A 21,939-nucleotide genomic window follows, 5' to 3' on the forward strand; every position below is an offset into this window, starting at 1 on the left:
ATGATCAAGGACGTTTTAAGATGGTGTTTATTTAAAAAATGTTTTATTTACTTATTAATTGTTATTTTTGTCACTTGTAACACACTGTGATGATGCTGTTCATTTCCCATAGCTTTCAGGGAATTATGAATTGTGACTGAGGTACACTCTTCAGGGGTAGTGTGATTTGAATCCACAGTACGTACACTATTCTTAGAATATTAACATAATGCTTTAAGTTGATGTTTGTATCAAAGGCACAGCTATGATCTGGGTACAGTGCTATACCTGGGCACAGAGATGTCAGGGTTGTTAAGTACATTTAAAATTTACCAAGATATTTATCTGGGATACTGGAAAGGAAAAACACTTGCCTGTGAAAAAATGCACTGTGAAAAATTGTGGTTTCTTCCAATGTTTACTAAATTACCACCCATTTACCACTTCTGGCATCAGGGGTGTTTTATTTGTCCAGCGGTTAACACTAAAAAGCAGAAGCTCTAGTTCTAAAATAAGGAATCCCGTACAAGCTATAAGAGAGGATTTCACAGTACGCTTACTTCTGAAAAAATGTTCTTGAAACTATAACAATGGTTATGCATCAAAATAAGATTTAGACAGAATAAAAGGTTTAAGTCTCCCCCTCAGAAAACTGAACTACCCCCTTGTTGTCTCACAGATTAACTCTCAGGATATAGTCTCACCTGCAGCAGAAGTGGCCCCAGATGGTCTTTATCAATGACCCCCTGACCTGTGGAGGACACATCAGCCTTCTGAACATCATCATCATTTGAAGATGCCTTTCCTGCAAATAGAACACAGAGATGTCTCAAGGGGAAGAGATCAAATCCAATCAAAATTGCAATGCAGATCTAAACTGTAGGGATGAGCATATCTGATCAGATACTTGGTGCACTCAACCAGCCTGCTACATATGTGCAAAGAGTTACAAAGGCTGAATATCCCTCAACAGTTCTCTTCTGCTTACTAAAAAGGGGATTTCAAATACATTTTCCATTCCTACAGAATGCCATAATCAGGATATTTAATAATCATGTAATAGCTAGAAATCAAACAAAAACATCCATGCATGTACCAATCAAGACATTAAGAAACTGACTCAAAAACCCTAAGAATGTTTTTTTCAATAACAGCTTATTAACTTCTGTTGTTTTCTCTCCAGGGGGTGAGAGCATCAGGCGATGTAGAAGAAAGGTACACAGAGTTCCAAGAGCAGCTGGAAAGCTTGGTAAAACCGATCTCAATGGAGAGGTCTGGATTACTGGACAACTGCTCTGTGCTTATCCTCATGCAGGTTATTCTGCCTAAGACAGGGCCATGTAAGCAGAAGAGCAAACCCATGTAAGACTGAAATCCAGATAGGCATGTTAATTCAAGATGTTTGTATGCACAATAAAAAAAAATGAAAGAATCAGTGTCGCGTTTGAGAAAAAGACTAATCCATTGACGGTGCTACTGAAATCATGCTAAGCAATGAAAAAGGTAATCAATGCTCAGCATAGAGATGAAGTCCTTATGATTATAAACATCTACATAGATGAAGCCCCTTAAATAACATCAACACCACCATTCTGAGGTGTCAGCAGGACCTTTTATATAACAGGAGCTACAAAAAGGGGCACCTGGACAAGGAAAATGCACCAAAATCACTGAAAAAAAGACTTGTCCTTGACTACTTGAAATGTAATTATAATTACTCAAGTAATCATCAAAAATGGCTACATTAATGCCCCCAGGCAAGTGTCTACCAAGTCCACTCTACAGAAAAAATCAAGGTCCATTGTGCATTGAATAGTGTTGCCACCAGAGGTCAGTATTTTTCACTTACCAGGGAGGATATAAAAGCTGAACAGACCTCAGTGTTCAAGTCTTGCCCAGTCTGAGCCAGCTTTACATGTCATCCCCATTTTGATTAATATCATTGCCTTAATAAACTGCTCATTTAATATATAAATTGTTCATCTGTAAACATCTGTTCTACTTTTCATTACTGTGAGTTTGAGTTTGTTTAGCTTTGGACACAAAATTGCCATTTGCATCGTTGAAAACTTTCTCTAGCGACTCGCTTCCCAGCATTGGTACAGAAATAAGAGTGAAGCTTATGCGGAATAGACATTTTTGACAAACTACAACAAGGGAAATTAGAATGGGGATGAATATAAATCTGGTACTACCTGTTGAAAATGGCCCGACAAAATCAAATTACTAGCCATGTGCAAATTCTGTTCAAGGCCCCCTTGGAAAGACGAACTACATTACTGGGTCAGAAGTAATTCTTGCTAGTGGGCCAATTATTACATAAATATCTAGTTTACAAACACCTGATAACACTGAAACACTGCAACAGTGAAAAGATTCATATATAAACAACCTACTAGTTCCCTAAAAGCACAATACCACCAATGCACTCCTTCAGCCAGATGTTTCTTCATTACTTCACATAACTTTCTCAAAGCCCCAAAAGCAGATCTCTCTTCACACAATTGTCCTTTGAGAAAGGCTGTATTTTTTTCCTGTGCTTCTGTAGAAACTTGAGCCATTGATAGCTCATTTGAGGCTGCCTATATTAAGTCTGGAAAAGGAAACTTGCTCATTTTAAATTAAACAAAAACGGTAACTGGGATATTGAGGATGACATTTTTAACACCCTTGACTTGTAGCAAGACGTTGGCAAGTATGAAAGTTTAGATTACAAGCAATGTTCTAATCCTCAACAGGAAGAAAAGGCTGCATTGTTTTCTTCAGAAATGTTTTCTTCAAAAATCCTCATGCACTCAAGAGGCTTCAATTATCATTGCTTGATAGACATTTTTCAAACACTTCAGGTTTCACTACACATGCAGCACTGCTGTTGGCAGGAACACCATCCACGCTGATGTGAAGAAACAGAAACAATCGTGCGTGCAACTACTATCCACTTCCGGTAACTATGGCAACACCTCTCCACAAAGTCTGATGCAGCTGTACCCTCTTCCCCTTCCTATCGAGATACCGAGAATAACACCCAAGCACTGCGATCACTACTTCAACAGCCAAGACCTGAGCTCACTGTGTACATTGCTACCTTAAATCACCAGTTTACAATTTACAACTAACTTTCTAACTGAACTCTCTAACAGCTGATTCACTGTTTCGCTCTCCAACATAAAACAAAAGGTGAACACATTAAAAAGGGGATGTTGCTGCACTTTTGTACAAAAGTAAAAGGCCTCTATTTTCAGAGCACTGAAAAACACAAACTAGTCATTTCGGAGTACTGTTCTCAGTTTGATAAAACTAAGCAGGGGTGATTTGAACAAACATTTACAAAAACAGGTAGCAGGGTTCGGGAATATTTCATGATGACTACGTACCTTGTTCCTTAATTTGCCTGATCTGGCGGACTGTTTCTTTGAGGATGGCGCACTTGTCAGGCTTGACGTTGAAGTTATCGATGTCGCTGAGGTTTGCTGAAATCAGCTCAGCCAGCTCCTCAATGTACTTGCTCTCTTGCTCTCTTCGTCGCTTGTCACACCTGAAACAGGGAAGAATTCTACTGATCTTCCCACTGAGGGGCACTGCAGGGCTCGGTGTTCAAAGTTCCCCTTGCGGGTTGGAGTCCTGTGCCTACAGTGGGCTTAACACTTCATAAACGGGGATGAGCTCTGGTTTGACCAACCAGGCATGAGTATGGACTTGATTTTTTTTTTTACTAATGTACTAGGCAAACACTGGGAACACTGGTACACTTGCAAAAGTGTTCAGCTATATAAGAAAATCATTAGAATTTCACTAAAACAATTCCTGAGCATAACAGAACTCACAGCTGCTAGACTAAGTGGTTGACACCACTGGTAATCAATGGCAGAGAGATTTATTATAATGCTATACAAAGGTAAATTTCCTCAAAATGAGATGCATCAGACTTTGCAGTGCTGGGTTCGGTGCAGTCATAAGAAGTTTTATTGGCAAGCAACTTCTTTTTCTCCAATTAAAAAGCAGGCAATAGGAGCTGTATAAAACTTGCAACTTATCCAGAAAAAAAGGATTTCTTCATCTCCAAACACCTGTCAAAACCCCTTGAAAGTCAGCACAGAATGAAGAACTAACCCCAAGCCAGGTGTGTCACAGGTGGAGAGCTTGCGCTTCCGGTCCGAGCACAGGGGGTCCAAGGAGTTGTCTCCCAGGCCACTCATCTTGAACACATATCAGCACCTGAAAAGAATTACATAAAAAGAACAGGGAGAATTACTTCATTTTTTACAGATTTTCATAATGTTTGTGAGGCATTTCTCTGAGCACGTTGTGAAACCCAGGTTTTAGGCATGGATTCAGTGTATTACCAGAAGGATACCCATTAGAGCCAACATGCAGCAGAACGGTAGCACTTTGCGGATGGCGCAAAGGGGTGGGTTAGCTCACAGACCGTACACTTGTCTGATCTGTTACACTGATGGCAATGAGGCCGCCTTCATTACTTGAGTGCAAGGAAAGAAAAAGCATTAGGAAGTAGTAGGAAGTATTAAGATGCTAGAAACAAACTATACACTGGAATGAATACATAATGCTTGAATATTACCTAATGCTATAGAGTTCAGCAAACACACGAGAGAAGAAAAAAACATCATAGTATTTAATTGAGCCACAGATGTTCTGCCAACTGATGCAACAATGTGGGGCTACAGTTACCAGAAACTTTAAACGAACACCTGCACAGAATCCAACATCTGGCACCTCTCAACCAGCCTTGTGGCTTCCTGGCACCAGCTCCGCACCCCTGTAGTCAAGATCTGTCACTCTGCATTAGCACAAAACAGCGCACATCTTCCCAGCAGCCTGCGCGCCAGGCAGCAGTGACAGGCTCAGACATGGATTATCCCCATGCTGACAGCTACCCATGCTCCATGACGAACCAGGTTAGACAGAAACCCACCATGTGTGCCACGACATCTCGCATGGTTCAACTGCAGCAACTTAATCTAAGAGGCAGTCTAAAGGGGTCTACAATTGTTTCTATTGATAGGACTAAATAGTGGGGTGGCTTGCAAATTGCTTTTTGGACTCCTTGCTACGAATGCCCTTTTGCCTTCATCGTTTTAAAATTCCCATCGCTCATGACTGCTTTCCTAACGTGACAAGTTAAATCGACTGTTTTACTCAAGGATGAGCAGATCAAAACCGTCCTGCCCCTGCTATAAGTACACCACCTTCAGCTGAAGATGCAGAAGGTCTTCTTTTTGACTCCATCTGCCGCACAGAAACCAGGAGAAGCTTCCATTTTAGCAACATCCAGGTGCGTTCCTCACAAAGCTGGGCTAGTCAATAAAATTAATGGCTTCTCGGAAATTCCATACAGATAATAACAATCAAATGGAACAAAAGGTAGGCATGAAGCATTAACCAGCCTCTCTCTCGCGACACAGAAAATTGATCACTAGCAGTATGAAGTAATGCATGCTCTCCCATGAAATTCTCCAGCTGATTCCATGTGCATCTGCTATGTTTAGATCAAAAACCATCCCAGCAGGAAACCATGCCCTATGATAGGGGTGGTAGCATAAATCACCTGAAGTATAAATTGTGTGTAAGTAAACTCTTCAACCTCACCTCAACTAAAGAATCACCCTAAGTGTACTAAACCCAAGGAACATTTAAGAAAAGAACTAAGGGAAATATTTAACTTATATTGCTTTACACAGCTGGCTACAGTTGAGTTAAAAGGAAAACCTTGCAATGGACAAATATTTAATAAGGTTGGGGTTACCAAAAAGAAATACACCTTTGCCTTTTGCACAGACATTAGTTTTTAAAATGATGGGAAGCAAACAGAAAAAAAGGATGCAAAGCTAGGAAAGATAGTTGACCCCTGCGTTTATAAGAATATGCACAATCCATTCAGTGCATCTAAAAGGAACACCTCACATTCACTCACATCACGATTTGTTCCTTTTTATAACTGTCTTCCTGTGCTATAGCCAGAAGTAGCTCAGAATGCATCCGGTGTCAAAATATCATGAAAACAAAAAGATTGAGGAAGATACAAATTTTAGGGTTTCAAAGTAACTGCCAGTCTAGACGTCGACACCCAGATTAAGTTCCTAAAGTTAGAAACAGAGTACAATATACTATGCATTAAAACAGTAAAGAGAGGCTACCATCCCAAATTACTGCTCTCCGAAGGTCATGACATAAACAAAATTGTATTTGTGTGTATAGTAATCTCCGAATACACTTGCAGCTACATCTGATAAACATTTTCCATCTTACTTCAGTAAAATGGAGTTTAATGGGTCGCTTTGCTGCTCTTTAGGAAATAAAACTTTGAAATTCTGTGTGAATTTCTTCATTGTAAACGGCCAAAAAAAATTTAAAAATAAAAGCTTTTTTCCAGCTTACTTCAGCCTTGCAGAAAGGTTTAAATTTTTAAAGTGTAACTGAACAAGTGTAAGCTAAAAGTGTTAAATTACAAGCTCCTTTTTACCAGAAACGCAGGACATTCTAGCTTTCTTTATTATATATAACAAACACGAGGAACCGCAACACCTTTGCTTTTGAATTGAGTCCATGTCAATGAGGCAGCCCATTTGAGCATGATGTACAAGACTAGAGACCTTGGCATCGCAATAAAAGGAATGTTTCATTAAGTGTGTGTCATTTTCCATTTCTCTTAATTACAAGCCCTAATCTGATGCTTAAGATGAGAGGAGCAGAACGACATCAAATATGGTTCGCTAACAATGGATCGCATTACATTTAATTTGCTTTAAAAGACAGAGGAACCCCATTTTCCAATTAAAAGGAGTGCTCGGTGTTAGGAGTTCAAATTCATCCCCTTTGTGCCAGATTTCCCGAGGTCTGGATTCATTTTTACTGAAGCCAGAGTGCCAGAAATGACATGCCCTTAATTCAAACGTCTCAGACGAATGAGAAATACATGAGGATAAAAGACCCATTTGGAATAAGAGTGCCTATGGATAGGGCGTTTTTTAGTACAGAAAAGGTACTTGCTTCTTTGTTAAAATAGAAGCCTTCCTCCTATTTTTCTCCCTCACAGAGAACTGCTAAATAAGCCCCTATTCATATTACATTCTATCTTATATGATATTATTCCTCTTCCCTAGCCCTACGGTACTGCGCTTCTATGAAGAATTTGCATGTGTGATTAGAATGGAAGACTACAGGAGCGTGACTAAAAATGGAGACAAAACGTCTATTGAGTAGTAACATAAGTAATATAACTAGTAACATTTTGTTGCATATTGTTGAGAAATGTCTTGATAAAAAAAACATTATTCAAAGCCTAAATTAATCATGGAATGACAACTGCACACAACAATAGATGTTGCTGGAAGCTGTTTATTATCCACACCTGGATATAATATGTATTGGGATTAATAATGCATAAGGCGTTAAAGCATATGATGATGCATAAAGGGCACATTTTATTCTTATATTTTAATTTTCCCCCTCCTGCACAAATCTTCACTTAACAACCTAATTTTAAGGTTTACACTGCTTGCCACTGGGCTGAGTTATTGTGATGCTGAAAAAATATACCACTACAAAACATGCAGGAATTGCGTTGTTTTTTAGTATTACGCAACAGCTAGACGGTAACAGAATTCTACAGTGCTAATCACATTGTAATGTTAAAGACTGGCAGAAATTACACCTAAATATTTCTAGAAATATTCAATGTAGTTCAAGCTGAAATGTGCTGCTCCAGCAGCTTCGTGCCTCAGCCCTGCACTGTCTGTTGACTCGTCCTGCTCTGGTGCAGTCGTGTCATGTGACACCATGATCTTACTCCAGCAGGGAATGGAAACTCGCCAGCTCGGCAGTGACTGGCTTCCACATGTACAGGCAGGAGTGCGTGTGCCCCTGCTTGTGTGCACACACGGAAAACGCAAACACGGAGAGACGAGCATGCACACGGACACGCATGCAGAAACTGACTCGGAAGAAAGTGGGAAAGCGCTCATGGAGATGGACAGTGGGAGGGAAAGGGGGGGGGGGTGGAGAGTTAGTAATGCTTATATCAGACATCCAACACTTGCTGTTTAATTGACTCTGTGGTACTGCCATTTATTAGCTCACTGTTACATTCCAGCACAGTTAATCTAGAGCAAATCATTATTACTTGCTGTGCTAACTTGGTGTTAGTGTAACTCTTTATTTTACTGCTTTTTTGGTTTCTTGCAGTACAGATCAGAAGCCTGGGGCTCAGCTGATGTCTGGAGCCGTAGACAGACTTGGAAAGGTTAAGCCTCTCCAGAAAACACTGTTCTCTTTTGTTCAGTGATAGTGAAGCTAACGGATAGCTACCCTTGTGAAACTGCCTTACTTCTATCCTTCGTGTTCACTTCAAGCATAAATAGAGAAGGCAATTTCTTTTGTCTGAAAAACCAGGAAGAAACCCCTTATAAACACAGCAATTTTACTTTGGCAAAAATGGAGAATATCCATGCTATGTAATGTCAAGTTCATCAGCCCATCCACTGCTGGTTGATCCCTTTGAAATTATACTTTATCTGCAAAGGATCTCTCACAAATCTTCATCTTTAAACCTTTGTGTCCATGTCATTCCCACCAAATGTCTCTGCATCTTTCATAAGGTCCTAGTTAGTCTTCTGTGGTCTTCAAGATCCATTTCAGATTTTTTTGAGCACATCGATTCTTTCTGCAATTTGTGTCGCTCGCTGTCATGTTCTTCTCTCTACCAGAATGTCACAAATCCATCAGCTCCTTCCAATTGGTTCTTCTCTTACAACACAGTGGTGAACGGGAACTACTTTTACAGTGCCTGAGCCAGCATTCAAAAACTACAGCTGATGGGACAGTTACTTATTATAACCCAAAGCCCATCTATATAAGAGCACAAGGCCAACATAGGTTACAGACGTCCACTTTTATACTATCTTCTTTTGACCTTAAATGCTCTTTTCCACACCTCTGTGTTGCTTAGAATTTCTAAATCATTCTTGCTTTCAGGTTTTTCATCTGTATGGAAGTACACTGATCAAAGATGGCTTGCGAGACACAAACGGTAGTCATCACAGGAGTATTTTTGATCTTCCAAAGACTCAGACACCTATTTAGACTATTTTACACCAGCTGAGTGAAGCACCACTGGACCCTCAAATCCTTAAACAAGTTAAACTTGTAAACTTTTGTAAGCCATTCCGTTTATAAAGTCAGCTAATCTTTATATTATAAGAACACGTCAAACAAACTTACCTCTAAAGCAGTAGAGAATGATGGACTCAAACCGCATTCAATATCACATTCTGGGGAAACAAAACAAAAAGTCAATTACTGACTAATCTTGAAATTAAGGTAAATCACTGCAATTTGGCATTTTCGTATTTTTAATACCGACAGCAGCTTGCAATACTCTAAAACAAAACAACCTGATTATAATACAGATAAACAGAGCAAAGCCTAAACACCACTTGAGGATACCTTTTGTTTTTTGTAAAGAATCTGTCAAAGTCAAAGCTGGATCATTACAGAGCAGACTGAAGAAAGCTCTATAAGAATGTTATGACAGTCGGGATAAAACATTGCTAGCGTGAATTCATAGGGGCAATTTGAAATGTGTTCAAAATGTTATACAAAATTTAGACATTTAATAACTTTCTATGCAGAAACTTATTTTTCTATGAGTACCTGGAGGTATAGAGGTTATGTGAACATTATGGAATTTCTTATTCAAGGAGAACACTTCCATGTAAGAGCTGATTTCCATATATACCGTGGCACAGCTTCGCAAACTGCTCCAATGCAGTGCAACACACTACACAGTTCCTGAAGGATTACGAAAAATGCCCCTACCTAAGCTCTTTAGAGTACACATCCATCTTGATCGATACAAAAAAAGCAAAATCGTAGCTGCATAAAAAGGGAAGTTGAATAAAAGATGTTCTCTGCTCTGCCTTGAAGAGTAAGTTAATCTGTATGAGTGATAAAAACAACGCAACAGCCCACTCAGATGACTAATGTTTGTGTGTTTTGAGTTCCATTAGGCAGCTGTTTACAAGCATGACCTGCACTTCTAAATGTGGAGCTAGGACTTCGCAGCACACCAACACACAACAGGGTCTGCATGTGGCTTTTTTTAGGCAGAATTAATCATATGGTAATTAGCCAGCCATTCAGGAATCTGGAGGGAACAGAGAAAACACTTGAGAAGTTCACAGTGTTGACTGAAAAAGAAGCTGCCACACAGCTCTCTAAACCATCACCAGGCAGACAGTGGGATGCAAGTGAGAGCGTAAACTTTAAGACTGCGAGCATTCCAAGATTCCTATATGCTTTTCCAAAAACAAAGTAAATAAGAAGGCTGTCCAATGGCATCAAATACATATTCCAATGGAACTCATCTGAGACAATACTGGAGAACTGCTTAAGGGACAAATCAAGGGCAGGGTTTCAATCAATTTAAAAAAAAACAGATTCCTTGTTTAATTTATACTAAAATAAGTACATTGTTATACACAAGTTTATTTGAATTTGTATTCAGAAGACAATTTAGATCATTTATGTTTTTAACAAATATCAGCTTTTAATATATGCTTAATTTCTTTATGACAGGGTCACAAATCAAGCCAGGATAAATGTTTTTGTTCTCTTGAAACAAAAATTTTTGCATTTAACATGACAGGGCATCCAATAAAATATTAAGAAAGAGCGCTTAAAAAGAAACTTTTCCCTGACTCACCAAACACACAGCACATTTGGCAAAAATAACTAAATTGTCAAAAATAAGACATCTACCAGAGAATGAACCCTGTACTAAGAAGCATGATTACCCAAATAAGAACAGAAAAGCTTGTGAAATCTATACAGAGGACTCACAATGATGTGAGGAGCCAGACCTCTCTTAATAGATGGTACAGCTGGTCATTTCCTTGTCTACTTCCATCCTAGTCCACATTATACAATTTAGACAAGACAAGAACAAGAATAATTCTCCCGATATCGTCTTATGGTTTTAAGCTCCTTGCATAATTTAATAAGAGTAGCTGATGTCTTCCAAAACTCATTACATAAATGTGTATTTCTTAATCCAGCTATTACCTATAGCCTGCAGTAGAATTCGATATTTGCAACAGATAAATTTTCATTTAGACAAAAGTACAGATTTTGGTTTAATTTATTACAATACTGGTTGGTGCTATTATTGTATCTGTATTAAGCCAGGGCTTTTTCACTGTATAACTGAATTACAATGGACACTGACAAAGCCCCACCCCCACACACACACGCAAACAGGAAGAAGTTATCTGTGTGGGCGGGCTGCAAAAGATGGCAACATACAAGTTGCTGTTTTTTCAGCAGCCCAGTTCATTCCCCAACTCATCACTTAATCATGCTGGAAAAAGAACAGAGCTAATTTCATCATTTCTGTTGATAAAAATAAAGCAGCAGCAATTACCCCTCTCATTTGGAACAGCTGTTTGGAAAGGTTATTTCAATGAACAGCGCTCAAGTTCGATTTAGTTTGTTAAACTTCTACATCCAGGCTTACTCACAGAAGCCTTTTGATACACTTTAAACAGCCTTTGGCTCATATGCTCCTCAGAGTACAACAAACCTGAAGCCTCACATTGTAAGAAAAGAAAACAGAAGAGTTTGTTTCACCCTAAGCCAAATGTGAGTTGGAAAGGACTGGGGAACACTGGTAAACAGTGCAAGTACAATCTATAGCCTTCAACTCATTATCTTGCACTAAAAATGTTTTCAAATGCAATGTAAGGAAATGGGTTTGGGCCACTGCAATCTCTAAGAGACATAAATTAAACATGCTTATTCCAGGACAATGTTTTCATTATGAATTCCCCCCCCCCATTTTGCAGCGAAATTAGTTACATTTTTGATCCGACTTCCTTAACTAAATATACCTTCCCACTTCCCTCCACCCTTTCCCAAGCTTATAAAGGCAAGCTGAACAAAGCCACCTGACAAATATATCACAAGCAAGTTCATCTGCCCTTTTCTGCAGGTGGGATTAAGCAAACTGGGAAGATCCGCCTGTTTGGTGAGAGTTTATCAATTTGCTGCACTTCCTGGAACTCTGGCCTGTCTCAACCCTGCCTCCTCCCCCTCACACGTTACCCAGGTGCACACTCTCTTGCTCTCTCAGTGGTTTTCACTGCCCACTGCACTGAAGCACTGATATCGTGACAGTCACCCATGCTGCGTCATGAAAGCCTGATAAACCAAAGACAGATTGCACAGTGCATCATCAAGGCTCAGCCTCCTTAGTCTCAGGCAATTCATGCCATCAACTATCCACCTTCAAGTCTAGTCAACATAAAGAATTCAAAATCACCTAGCAGGTTACCATGGAACTGCTTAATTTTTTTAAATCGAGATTTACTTCCAGATTGCATTTACATCTTAAATCAATGTTTTTATATTCTGCCCCAGTTCGAATAACATGAAGGCGGGATCTGTATGCTTGCATATTCTGAGTAAGAAGTGCGTCATATCTCAGGAGCAAAAATTACAATGCCACCTACAGAACCTCATCCTTTATTATTTATTTCCCAGGGGCTGTCATACCTCGAGAGAATAGAAAGATTAATGTTTTGTTTCTTTATATCTGACAGTAAGATCGAGTAGAATAATTCAATTTCGGCCTCTTCAGCAACCAGGTTCTTTCAGATACCAAAAAAATTATCCTGCTATTTTGCGAGCAGGAAGCATACAGAACACCAGTCTGTGGCGTGTTTTTATTAACCCCGTTGTTTAAAGAAAAAAACCAACACTCGCAATGTAAATGGACCAACAAAATTGCTGGGGTGAAACCCAAAGGGATTAATCCTCGGACTCATGTTGTCCAAATGTAAATGAAAATTTGCTCTTAAAATATGTACTAATGTCATTTTCAGATCTATGAAAATATGGTCTTTTCTCTCAAAGAAGGCCTGACCCAGATCATTATTAAAAACAAGATCTTCACAGGGGATGAAGACCAAACTACTTATCATCTTCCACAAAAAATAACCGATTGGAGATCAAAATCCTGAAAGAGACCGCAGAAAGACAACCTCATTGCAACAACCAGGACCAAAGGGCAGCCAATAAATTTTAAAAACTGAACGTAGGAAGGTTCTTTTTACATGAAGCGCACAGCAGTGAACAGATGTGCATGGTTCAATGCCCTTCTACAAAATGTCAGGGTTAGTGATAGACTTATAGACTAGGTTGAATTCTGGATTTGTACTTATAACAAACACTATCGTATATGAATTTAACACACATTCTTTTTTTTACGTTAGCGTTATTTAGAACTAGAGTTATTTACTGGTAACTTTAAAATCTAAAAACAAAAGGGCTCTTTGAAATATGGATCATGGACCGGATTGCAAGTTGTCCACTTCTTAAAGTCTGGCATGTTTCCATGAATGAAGACATCTAACTTTTCCTCAATTCTGTACAAAGAGTAAGGTGCCCATAAGAGAAACTCTTTAAATGTCACTTACCCACCTTAGTTTAAAACAGGATCAATCCAACTATTGCTCATAGAGACAGTCAAGGGTGGTCCTCAGATATTTGGATTTCTTTTTACCTATGAAAAATTGAGTGTAAATTAATAAGGATTCTGCAAGTCATAAAGGTTAAATTAAAGATCATGCTTTCTTTAACCTACATTTAATTTAAAGGGGCTTCTAGTTAAATTTGAAATATGCCATTCTGAACTGAAATGTCGATTACATAAATACACACTTCCACAAGTCTTAGACATTTTGCACTGCTTTTCTCTTTCTATTCAATTATTTTCCTTCTTTATGGAGAAATTCTTATAGCGAACATACTGAACATTTTACCCTTTCAAGACAGCAGTTTCTCCTGACATCTGCATTTTCAAGTACAAAAAACAGTCTTTTTAGGGCTTATGGATGTGCACAGAGAAACAAATGATGTAAATGATGAGAAACACCTGACAGAATCAATTTAGGCTGACTGGTAAATGTGATGGATGAGCTACTAGAACACTCCACACTGGCGGCTCATGTAGTCTACCTTGATCTGTCGTGATTTTGCAAGATTCTGAGAAATGCAAATTAAAAATTGCTAAATGACAAGCCTGGACTTTTCTCACGAACTGAACTGTACTAATAAAATTTTCTGCTATTATAACACCAGTGGATGTTTTGAGCAAAATGTGAATGTCCAAAAACACATTTTAATTCCTGATCATGTCAAAGATAGCCAAGACCATGTGTGTCCACATAGCATACAACTTGGTGTAGTACAGGCTTGCTTTCTGCCTATATTTGCCTACTGGTTATTGCCTCTCAAATCTACAGCTAAAAAACTACAGCCTATAGAACATAGTGAAATGGGGCAGTTTAGTCGACTGCAGACAGGAGGAATAAACATGTTTAATATGAAATCCTTACAGAAAACATAACAACCACCAAAAACAGTTTCTAGAAAACGGCGCACATAACACAAAAAATGACAGAATAAGTAAAGAAAGAGGACACCCTACGAAGTTCATGACCTCTGGAAAGCTTGATTCAATTGGATTTGGTTGTTGTGTTGCACAGATCGCATTTTTTAAAGCTATCGGTTAACCATCTAATAGCTTAATGTTATAATCCAAGAATGCAAAGAAAGGCGCTATGGTTTTGATTACATTTGGTTGAAGCGGAATGTGAAAATGGCGCAAACCTACATCATACATATTCAGACTGTTTCAATAGTCGTGCTCATGAAAGCAAAGCTGTACAGGCACTGCTCAACTAAGATCTATAGCATGCACACAAAGAGTATAAACTGTTTTCTTTCACTAATGCTGCTGAGGTATTTATGCTTTTTGCAGTAGGTAGTTACATTGATTATAAAAACTTAGTCACAAAAAAAGAACATTTTCCATAACCAAATTCATTTTAAATTAGCATCCAGTATCTGACGTTATCACTAAGCTACAATGTCTGATCCTGGGTCTCAAACCCACCACCGGTGACCGCTAATTTACCTCACTTTTCTCAACTGTGGTTGATATTCCTATTTTATTCTGGGACTTGATTCATACCTCAACTTTTAACAACATTAATGACAGGTAGTGTCTACTTATTATCAGAATTATCACAGGCTATTTTTACTTAATTCTAGAGACCTACAACAGTCAAAACAAAATCACACAAGTGGAATAGATAAAAGGTAACTAGTTACAACAGAGCAGCATACCAAGTTTCTCTTTCAAATCGCAACTAGATAGAAAAGAAAAAATGGGTTCGTGCTCGCAGAATGCCGGTCATTAAGGACTCGTCTACATGTAATCTTCCTCAGGTGGCTAAACTTTCCCCGAAGACGAACACAAACCAGCCCACCACACGTCCCTGAGTAAACAGTGTCCTTACCTATAATCTGACACTGCGGCCACTCGCCTGCTTTTCTAGGCAGCCTGCCAAATTCTTTTCCAGTTGGACCAGTCTCATTGGCTACTGGCTCCTTAAAAAAAAGGGCAGCAGAGCAGCAGCCTCCTTTCCCTACCGGTCACAACTTTCAAGAGTCTTCCTGGGGATAAAAACAGGAAGCAACAAAACACCATCCTGTTTGAGTTCACTCACATGGCCCCTACCCAGGCACCAGCACCAAGCACAGCCTCTTCCTGGAAGCCTGCTAATGGCTAATTGTCTGCCTCATTTACATATTTATGTCTCCCTTTCTCTGGCCCTCTACCTCTCACTACCTTCTCACGCGGCTAAAGACAAAGACTCCAGCACAAACAATTACAGCTTCACTCTGCTCAGTTTCCTTCCAAAAGGGCCCTACAGTACTGCAGGCAGAACAGAGAGCACTTTGAGGCAACTCTAATTTACGCCATTTTACCTTCTGAAAGAAAAAAAGTCTTACCGTTAAACTATTAGCGTCTGTAGCAGAAACCCTCTACTTACTAATTTAAAAGCCCATCAGTCTGTTAAATTATCAGGTTAGGCTTTCATGCCATGGTTTTGCCAATGATTTTAAAAGCATGGTACTATTTGGTATTATGTCTACAAACAGATGATTTCAAAAGATTAATGTAATTAACCACAAATTTTAAAAAAGCAAACTTAGTTGATACCCTTCATATTTTCAAGAGACAGGCTTTTTAAAATGTTTGTTAGCTGGCCCAAGGTATTGTTACGAACTTACAAAACAAACATGGCACGAATGCAGGCTCTTAAGTTCTGATAATACAAAAATCAGTGAAATGTCAAATCCCATTGTAACTTCACATATGCTCCTACCATGGGTGTTGCTTTAATCTTAAATTTAAAACCTCTAAAAAGGCTCGGGAATAATTTGCCAACCAACAGAAATAAGATGATTTATGCATTTATAACAGCTGTATAAAGAGGAGAACTTCCCTATCCTGAGTGGTATACAAACATAAAAGTTGGGCTTGAAAACAAAATCAAAGACATCTGCAACTATCTGCCATGATTCAAGTTCATTGCAGGTCCCAACACCACCTGAAGAGAAAAATCACAAAAAAGCCAGTGCTGCATTAACAAGTAACTGTAACAACCATCTTGCAGATATCTACAGTTCTCCCAGAGTTGTAAGCTAGATTGGAGAACCCTGTGTTTGGCAAGTGCACTGATCAGAGATGCAAATAAAAATAAAGGAATTTCATAAATGAAAAAGGGATAATGCCTGAGCTAAAGACGTTTTTATGCAAATATTTTTTGCATCTCAAATAATTCCAAAGCCGATTCCTGCACAAGTATTTAATCGATGCCCGCATCCCCAGTGCGCGCACATTTATGTTCAACAGGAAATGGCACAGTACCAGGAAGGCTGTACTTAATTTTTCCATTCCATACATACACGTATAAAGCTACATTGTTTGAACTTTCAGTGACTTTTCTAAGCTTAGCTCTGAAACAAAAACAGCAGTTAGAGAAAATGCAAATATGTGCCAAGCCACAATTTGGCACCTGGCCTTCTATTTAACAAATCAGACCACTGTGACTAATAAAAAACTGAATCTATAGCTCAGCAGCAAACGACTACAAAAAAACCCAAACTTGCTTTCATCTATACTTTTAAAAACCCAGTCCAACTGAGACCATGTAAACAGTCAAGTTGTACCTCATCTTTCAAAGAGAACGGCCACAACAAGGGAAGAACGTGAACAGTAGGTAAAATAAAATACAAAATGTCCCACAATGCTTCAGAAAATACATATTTTATCATGTATATTAAATTGAGCACATCAGGAGTACATTTACATCAGCAGGCTTATGGTTTTAACAGCCATTTACATTACAGAACGTGGTTTATTTCTCCTTCCCCTTGATTTCTTGTAGAAGACATTAATCTGTCACATAAAAATAGAACAGAATAACTGGTTTTCCCACAATTCTTTCTCGGGTGTGTCGGCCGAAAGCAGCCGCGGCAAATGCTCATTTGCATTTTTGAAAATGGATTGCAGGAATCGTTCACAAAAAAAAAACAAGGCTTAGGAGTTGCGAAAACTGTCCTTCACTGGCCGAGGTCCGATACTAGTGTTGCCATTTTTTTCAAATGGGGGAGAAAAAACCAAGAAATATTCTGACTACAGAAAAAAAAGTTTATTCGTTTATTAAGGAGCTGGTTTCTAAAAGCTCTTACGGTCAAGGGTTTGTTTGTTTCTACTACTTAAACTGACTTTCAGTTTTCACTGTTGCACAGAGCGAACTGTAAAGTGGTAGTTCCTGCATGAAATCAGAATGGGGATACAGTGGGGGGGGCAGTTACTTATACACAGCAACACCTACTTTGATTTGACTACGCTGATTCAGTGAGGGAGGCTGGAAGACAGAAGTTGATTCCACATTGCGTTTTCTAAAATTAAAATCATCCACTAGATTCCAAAAGGGGGGTTTGTTTAACCCTTTGTGTGCACCTAACCAATTAAAACACAAAGTACTGCAATACTTGCAAACTCCAAGACTGCCTACTCCTAGTGTAACACTCCATTGAAGTCTGGTGCACGGACACAACACAACCATGATTAACAAGAATAACAAGGACATTCCAACGAGCCTGAAATAAAGCTTGTAACATGAGCTGTGTGAAGCATATGCAAATAAATCAGAAACAAACTGAAACAAAGATCAGGTATGTTAAACATCAGTTTGCTTGCAGTGCGATACAGTCTTTGTATTTTGCTCCACGCTAAACAAAACTAAATAAGAATATAAATAACCACAGGACAAAAGAGCGAGGGGACCAATAACTCAAGAGGGTGACTCCACTTAATTGAAAAAGGGGGGAAAAAAAAACGCTTTCTGCCAAGATCCTTACACCATCAAACGACTCAGTTTCTCACTTGCAGGCAGATCTCTGTGCCAAAAACAACATTTGGCATTGCATCCGTGTTCCCACCCAAAGCTATACACTGTGTGTGTGTGCATGTGTTAATTACAAAAATGAGAAGTTTAGCATTGAAAGTAGTACAGGGAAAAAAATTGCTTCCTGTTTTTCCATCGCAATGATTCATGGCTGCTCCTGCTTTGTCCCAAGATGTGGACACTGGAGATCATTTTAACAAACAGGAGATCTGATTTTCTCTATTTTTTATAACCATTTTCCTTTACCCCCATCTCTTACACAAAGACATGGTGCATATCCACTGCAGTTTCAGCCTTTCCAAAGCCAATAAACAACTTTCGAAATACAACACCAACATGACATTAAACTGAAGAGCACTCTATACCAATTCTAGATTGAGGCAAAAATGATTTTGATACAACCCAAGCTTCAAGGTCTGCCTCCCGGTCATAGCACCTAACACAACCCCTGTAGTGGTCTTAATTGGGTCTTCCCATCTTCCATGTTGGTCGTCTCTTGCATCTTCGGATTCAGTTTGGAATCTCCCTTGTCTAAAGCCGATTCATTCTTCTCGCTATGCATGCAGCCTAATTCTACTATACTTCCTTTACTGTTGCTTGCCCAGAGCTGATATTTCTATTTCATCCCACCCCGAGCATTCACACGTCTTTATTCACAGTAAGCCCATTAAGTGAATAAAGTCATGAAATCAACATTACTATAATCAATAAATCTCTCTGAGGCACAGATTGAGAATAAGAAGTGGGATTAGAGATCCCACTGGGGATCTCTTAAAGACTGGGATAAAAGCAAATGAGGATCAAGGATCTTCGCTGAACTATCTCCCAAGTCTAAATGTTTTGATTCAGAAACACTTACAGGAAATGATTCAATGTGCAAGATGTTAAATACAAAATCTTCCATACAGTATATCAACCCATCCTATATCTCGCCATCAAAACATTTAAAGTCATGACTTCCATTTTATGTCAAACAGAGCAGCTAAGACTAATATCCAGAGTGGCTCAGCAGTTTCACTGCAGGGCTCTTTCATTAACATCAAGCATAAATAGGTACAGATGTGCTTTCGCACAAAATGTACAAAAATGTCATACGCAAATTTTGGCATGCCATTGTCCAAATGGTCCACAAATGTTTGAAACACATCACGACATGCTCCAGCAAAGTAGAAGTGTGTATGGATTAAAGAAGCTAAAATGTCAAAATATCAGCACAACAGCATTCTAACTCACAGCAACTCAATTTTGTAATCACCAAGTTTGAAGTACTACAGTAATATATAGTATTAGTCCTTTATAGTATTGTCTAAACTGCATGCTGACCATCTGTAACACTGTTGTCTGTCCTGGGATGGTTCTATATATGGCCTGCTCATACATTTCCTTTATGTGGTTGAGTAGGTGGAGCTTCTGGTAAGTTGCATGACTTACCATCACATGTCACACTTCTGTACATTTTGTTTGGAACCTCATATGTATGGAACAGTAATGACACCGCAAACCCATCTGACCAAAAGAAACTCCTTAACACGAACAAAATCCAAAGGATCTACATTTGCACAACATACTTTAAAAAACGAATCTGTCATTTAGACTGTCCACATTTACCAGCACAGTACATGTTCCCTTCATGAGTTTAAAAAAACTAATACAAACTATATATTTTTTTTTACATGTAAACTTTTAGAATAAGCCACTTTAGAAAGATCTAGTTAAAATCTAGAATTGGATGATGAAAAGACTGAAGGCGCCAAGCTGGTGACTCTAAGAAACAGAGATAGAGCAGGGTCACAGGGTTGATCCAGCCAGCAGGGTGACAGCCCTGATCCAGGGAGCACCGTAACTCAGCCGAGACTCGCAGACATATGCAGAACATGTGTGCACATGTGCAGATTTTGAAACCTATGTTGTTAAAATCACTGCAAAGGAATAAAGCCATTATCCATTATAATTAGTGTTGCTTGTTGTGAGTCTTTGCCAAGCCTGGGGACTGCGCTAGCGAAAGAAAGAGGGGGGGAGGGAACGCTACTCCCTTTTCTCAGGGAAGGACAAGTGTCTCTGTGCTGAAGACGAGCGCCATGTGTTTGGCTTTGATTTAAAACGGAACGAGCAGGAGCCCAGGATAAAAAAAAAGAAGTGGAAAGACATCTGCTGTGTTCTTCCCCACCATCACCAAAGCAAGTATAGGCAAAAACATAAGAAGAGGGGAATTCCACATTCAGAAAACCTGCACTTCAAATGCTGCTTACAAAGAACAGAAATAATATTTTGAAAGTACTGCAACGAGAACAGTAAAAACGTACAGAAAGTGGACCAAACTGAAAGAACACTTCATACATCACGAGCATAGCCAACATCTGTGAACATCACTGACGCCCTGCAGTAACCAAACACATTTGAAATAAAGGGGAATTCATACTGGAACTCCGACCAGAACTGGGGACCACGTGGGTGTCAATTACCTTTAGCGTGAAACGCACCCAGATCAGTAACCACAGCCCAGGATGCAGATCGTCCTTCCCTGACTCAGACCAAAACAAGATAAGACAATTGGTCTACTATCACATGTGACTCTGGTGTACAGTCAAGGTAAACAGGTCAACGATACCTCCCCCTGCCCGAGATGCTTGCCGACGTAACATTTCGTATGAGCCCAGTGCAGTACTGAGACCGATTTTTAAAATAATTAAAGACTTGAGGAAGTGCAGCAATAGATGGGTGGGAATGTTCAATGCCCTTTCCATCTCACTTTGTCTCGGCATTGTGTTCTTGCTAGTGGGACCTGAACCCAACTGTTCAAACTGTACTGCTGAAGTACTTAAGTGCCTCACACACTGACATCAGGTTGGTACCCTGGGAGAGAGTGACCCAGGTACAGCGATACACTGCAAAAATAACTTGAAAGAGGGTGATTTCCCCAACCAGAAATGATCTAATATTGCAGGTATGCATGTCAACTGTCTGATTTGGATGAACCTGGTGAATCACATAACGCATTCATTTAGCACGCTATTGGAAACGCTGGTGATTATTGAAAGAGCAACATGTTTAACAGCTGGTAGAAGTACCCAGACACATCAGCAGTCAACAGCAAGTAACCCTCCCTCTATTGCCACAAAGGCCTTTTCATTACTTTTCATGTATATCTCAAGAGCCTTTGAGATCACTCATAATCTTCTCCCAGAAGCCAGGTTCCAAAAACCAAAAACTTTCCTGTGATGGTCTTAATTGTGCCAAGAACCTCACTGAAGCCAACATCCAGTCATAAGCATTTTGTTTTGACTGTACTGATTTGTGAATGAAGACATTTATAACGGGCTACAGACACATAAATGCATCAACATGTTATTTCATGATTAACCCATTAGATAAGGTGTTTTACCTGCAGGATAACAGACTGGTTAATATGGGGAATAAAAGCCATGAAATTGAAATTTAATGTTTACAATCGAGCAGAATGCGGCTGCAAAAAGCAAAATGCATTGGGAGGACACAAAGGTGAAAAACACAAAAGTGTGACCATCAAACTACTATATTCCTGTACTGGATTCTGACAGAGCAAATGCCTAAGAGCACAGGGATGCATGGTTACTGCTCTAAAGACAGTACAAGCAGTGCA

General features: G+C 39.2%; 1 protein-coding gene across 4 annotated transcripts in view; it reads right to left on the reverse strand.

The window, feature by feature from the left end:
* Nucleotides 1-21,939, reverse strand: part of ncoa3 (nuclear receptor coactivator 3) — a 60,158-nt gene that overhangs the window by 17,358 nt on the left and 20,861 nt on the right. Inside the window, exons 2-6 of one of the 4 annotated variants that reach the window (XM_088937399.1) lie at nt 13,474-13,555; nt 9,217-9,266; nt 4,090-4,194; nt 3,354-3,514; nt 684-784 (exon numbers count right to left, since the gene is read on the reverse strand). In XM_088937399.1, the coding sequence (XP_088793525.1) occupies nt 684-784; nt 3,354-3,514; nt 4,090-4,175 (348 nt within the window). In that variant the 5' untranslated portion in view covers nt 4,176-4,194; nt 9,217-9,266; nt 13,474-13,555. Of the gene's footprint in view, nt 1-683; nt 785-3,353; nt 3,515-4,089; nt 4,195-9,216; nt 9,267-9,813; nt 9,928-13,469; nt 13,556-21,939 lie in introns of those variants that run through there. The other 3 variants (XM_088937400.1, XM_088937402.1, XM_088937401.1) reach the window with 3 other exon arrangements.

This window comes from Atractosteus spatula, chromosome 19 (assembly GCF_055471065.1).
Source record: "Atractosteus spatula isolate fAtrSpa1 chromosome 19, fAtrSpa1.hap1, whole genome shotgun sequence".
Taxonomy (NCBI): domain Eukaryota; kingdom Metazoa; phylum Chordata; class Actinopteri; order Semionotiformes; family Lepisosteidae; genus Atractosteus; species Atractosteus spatula.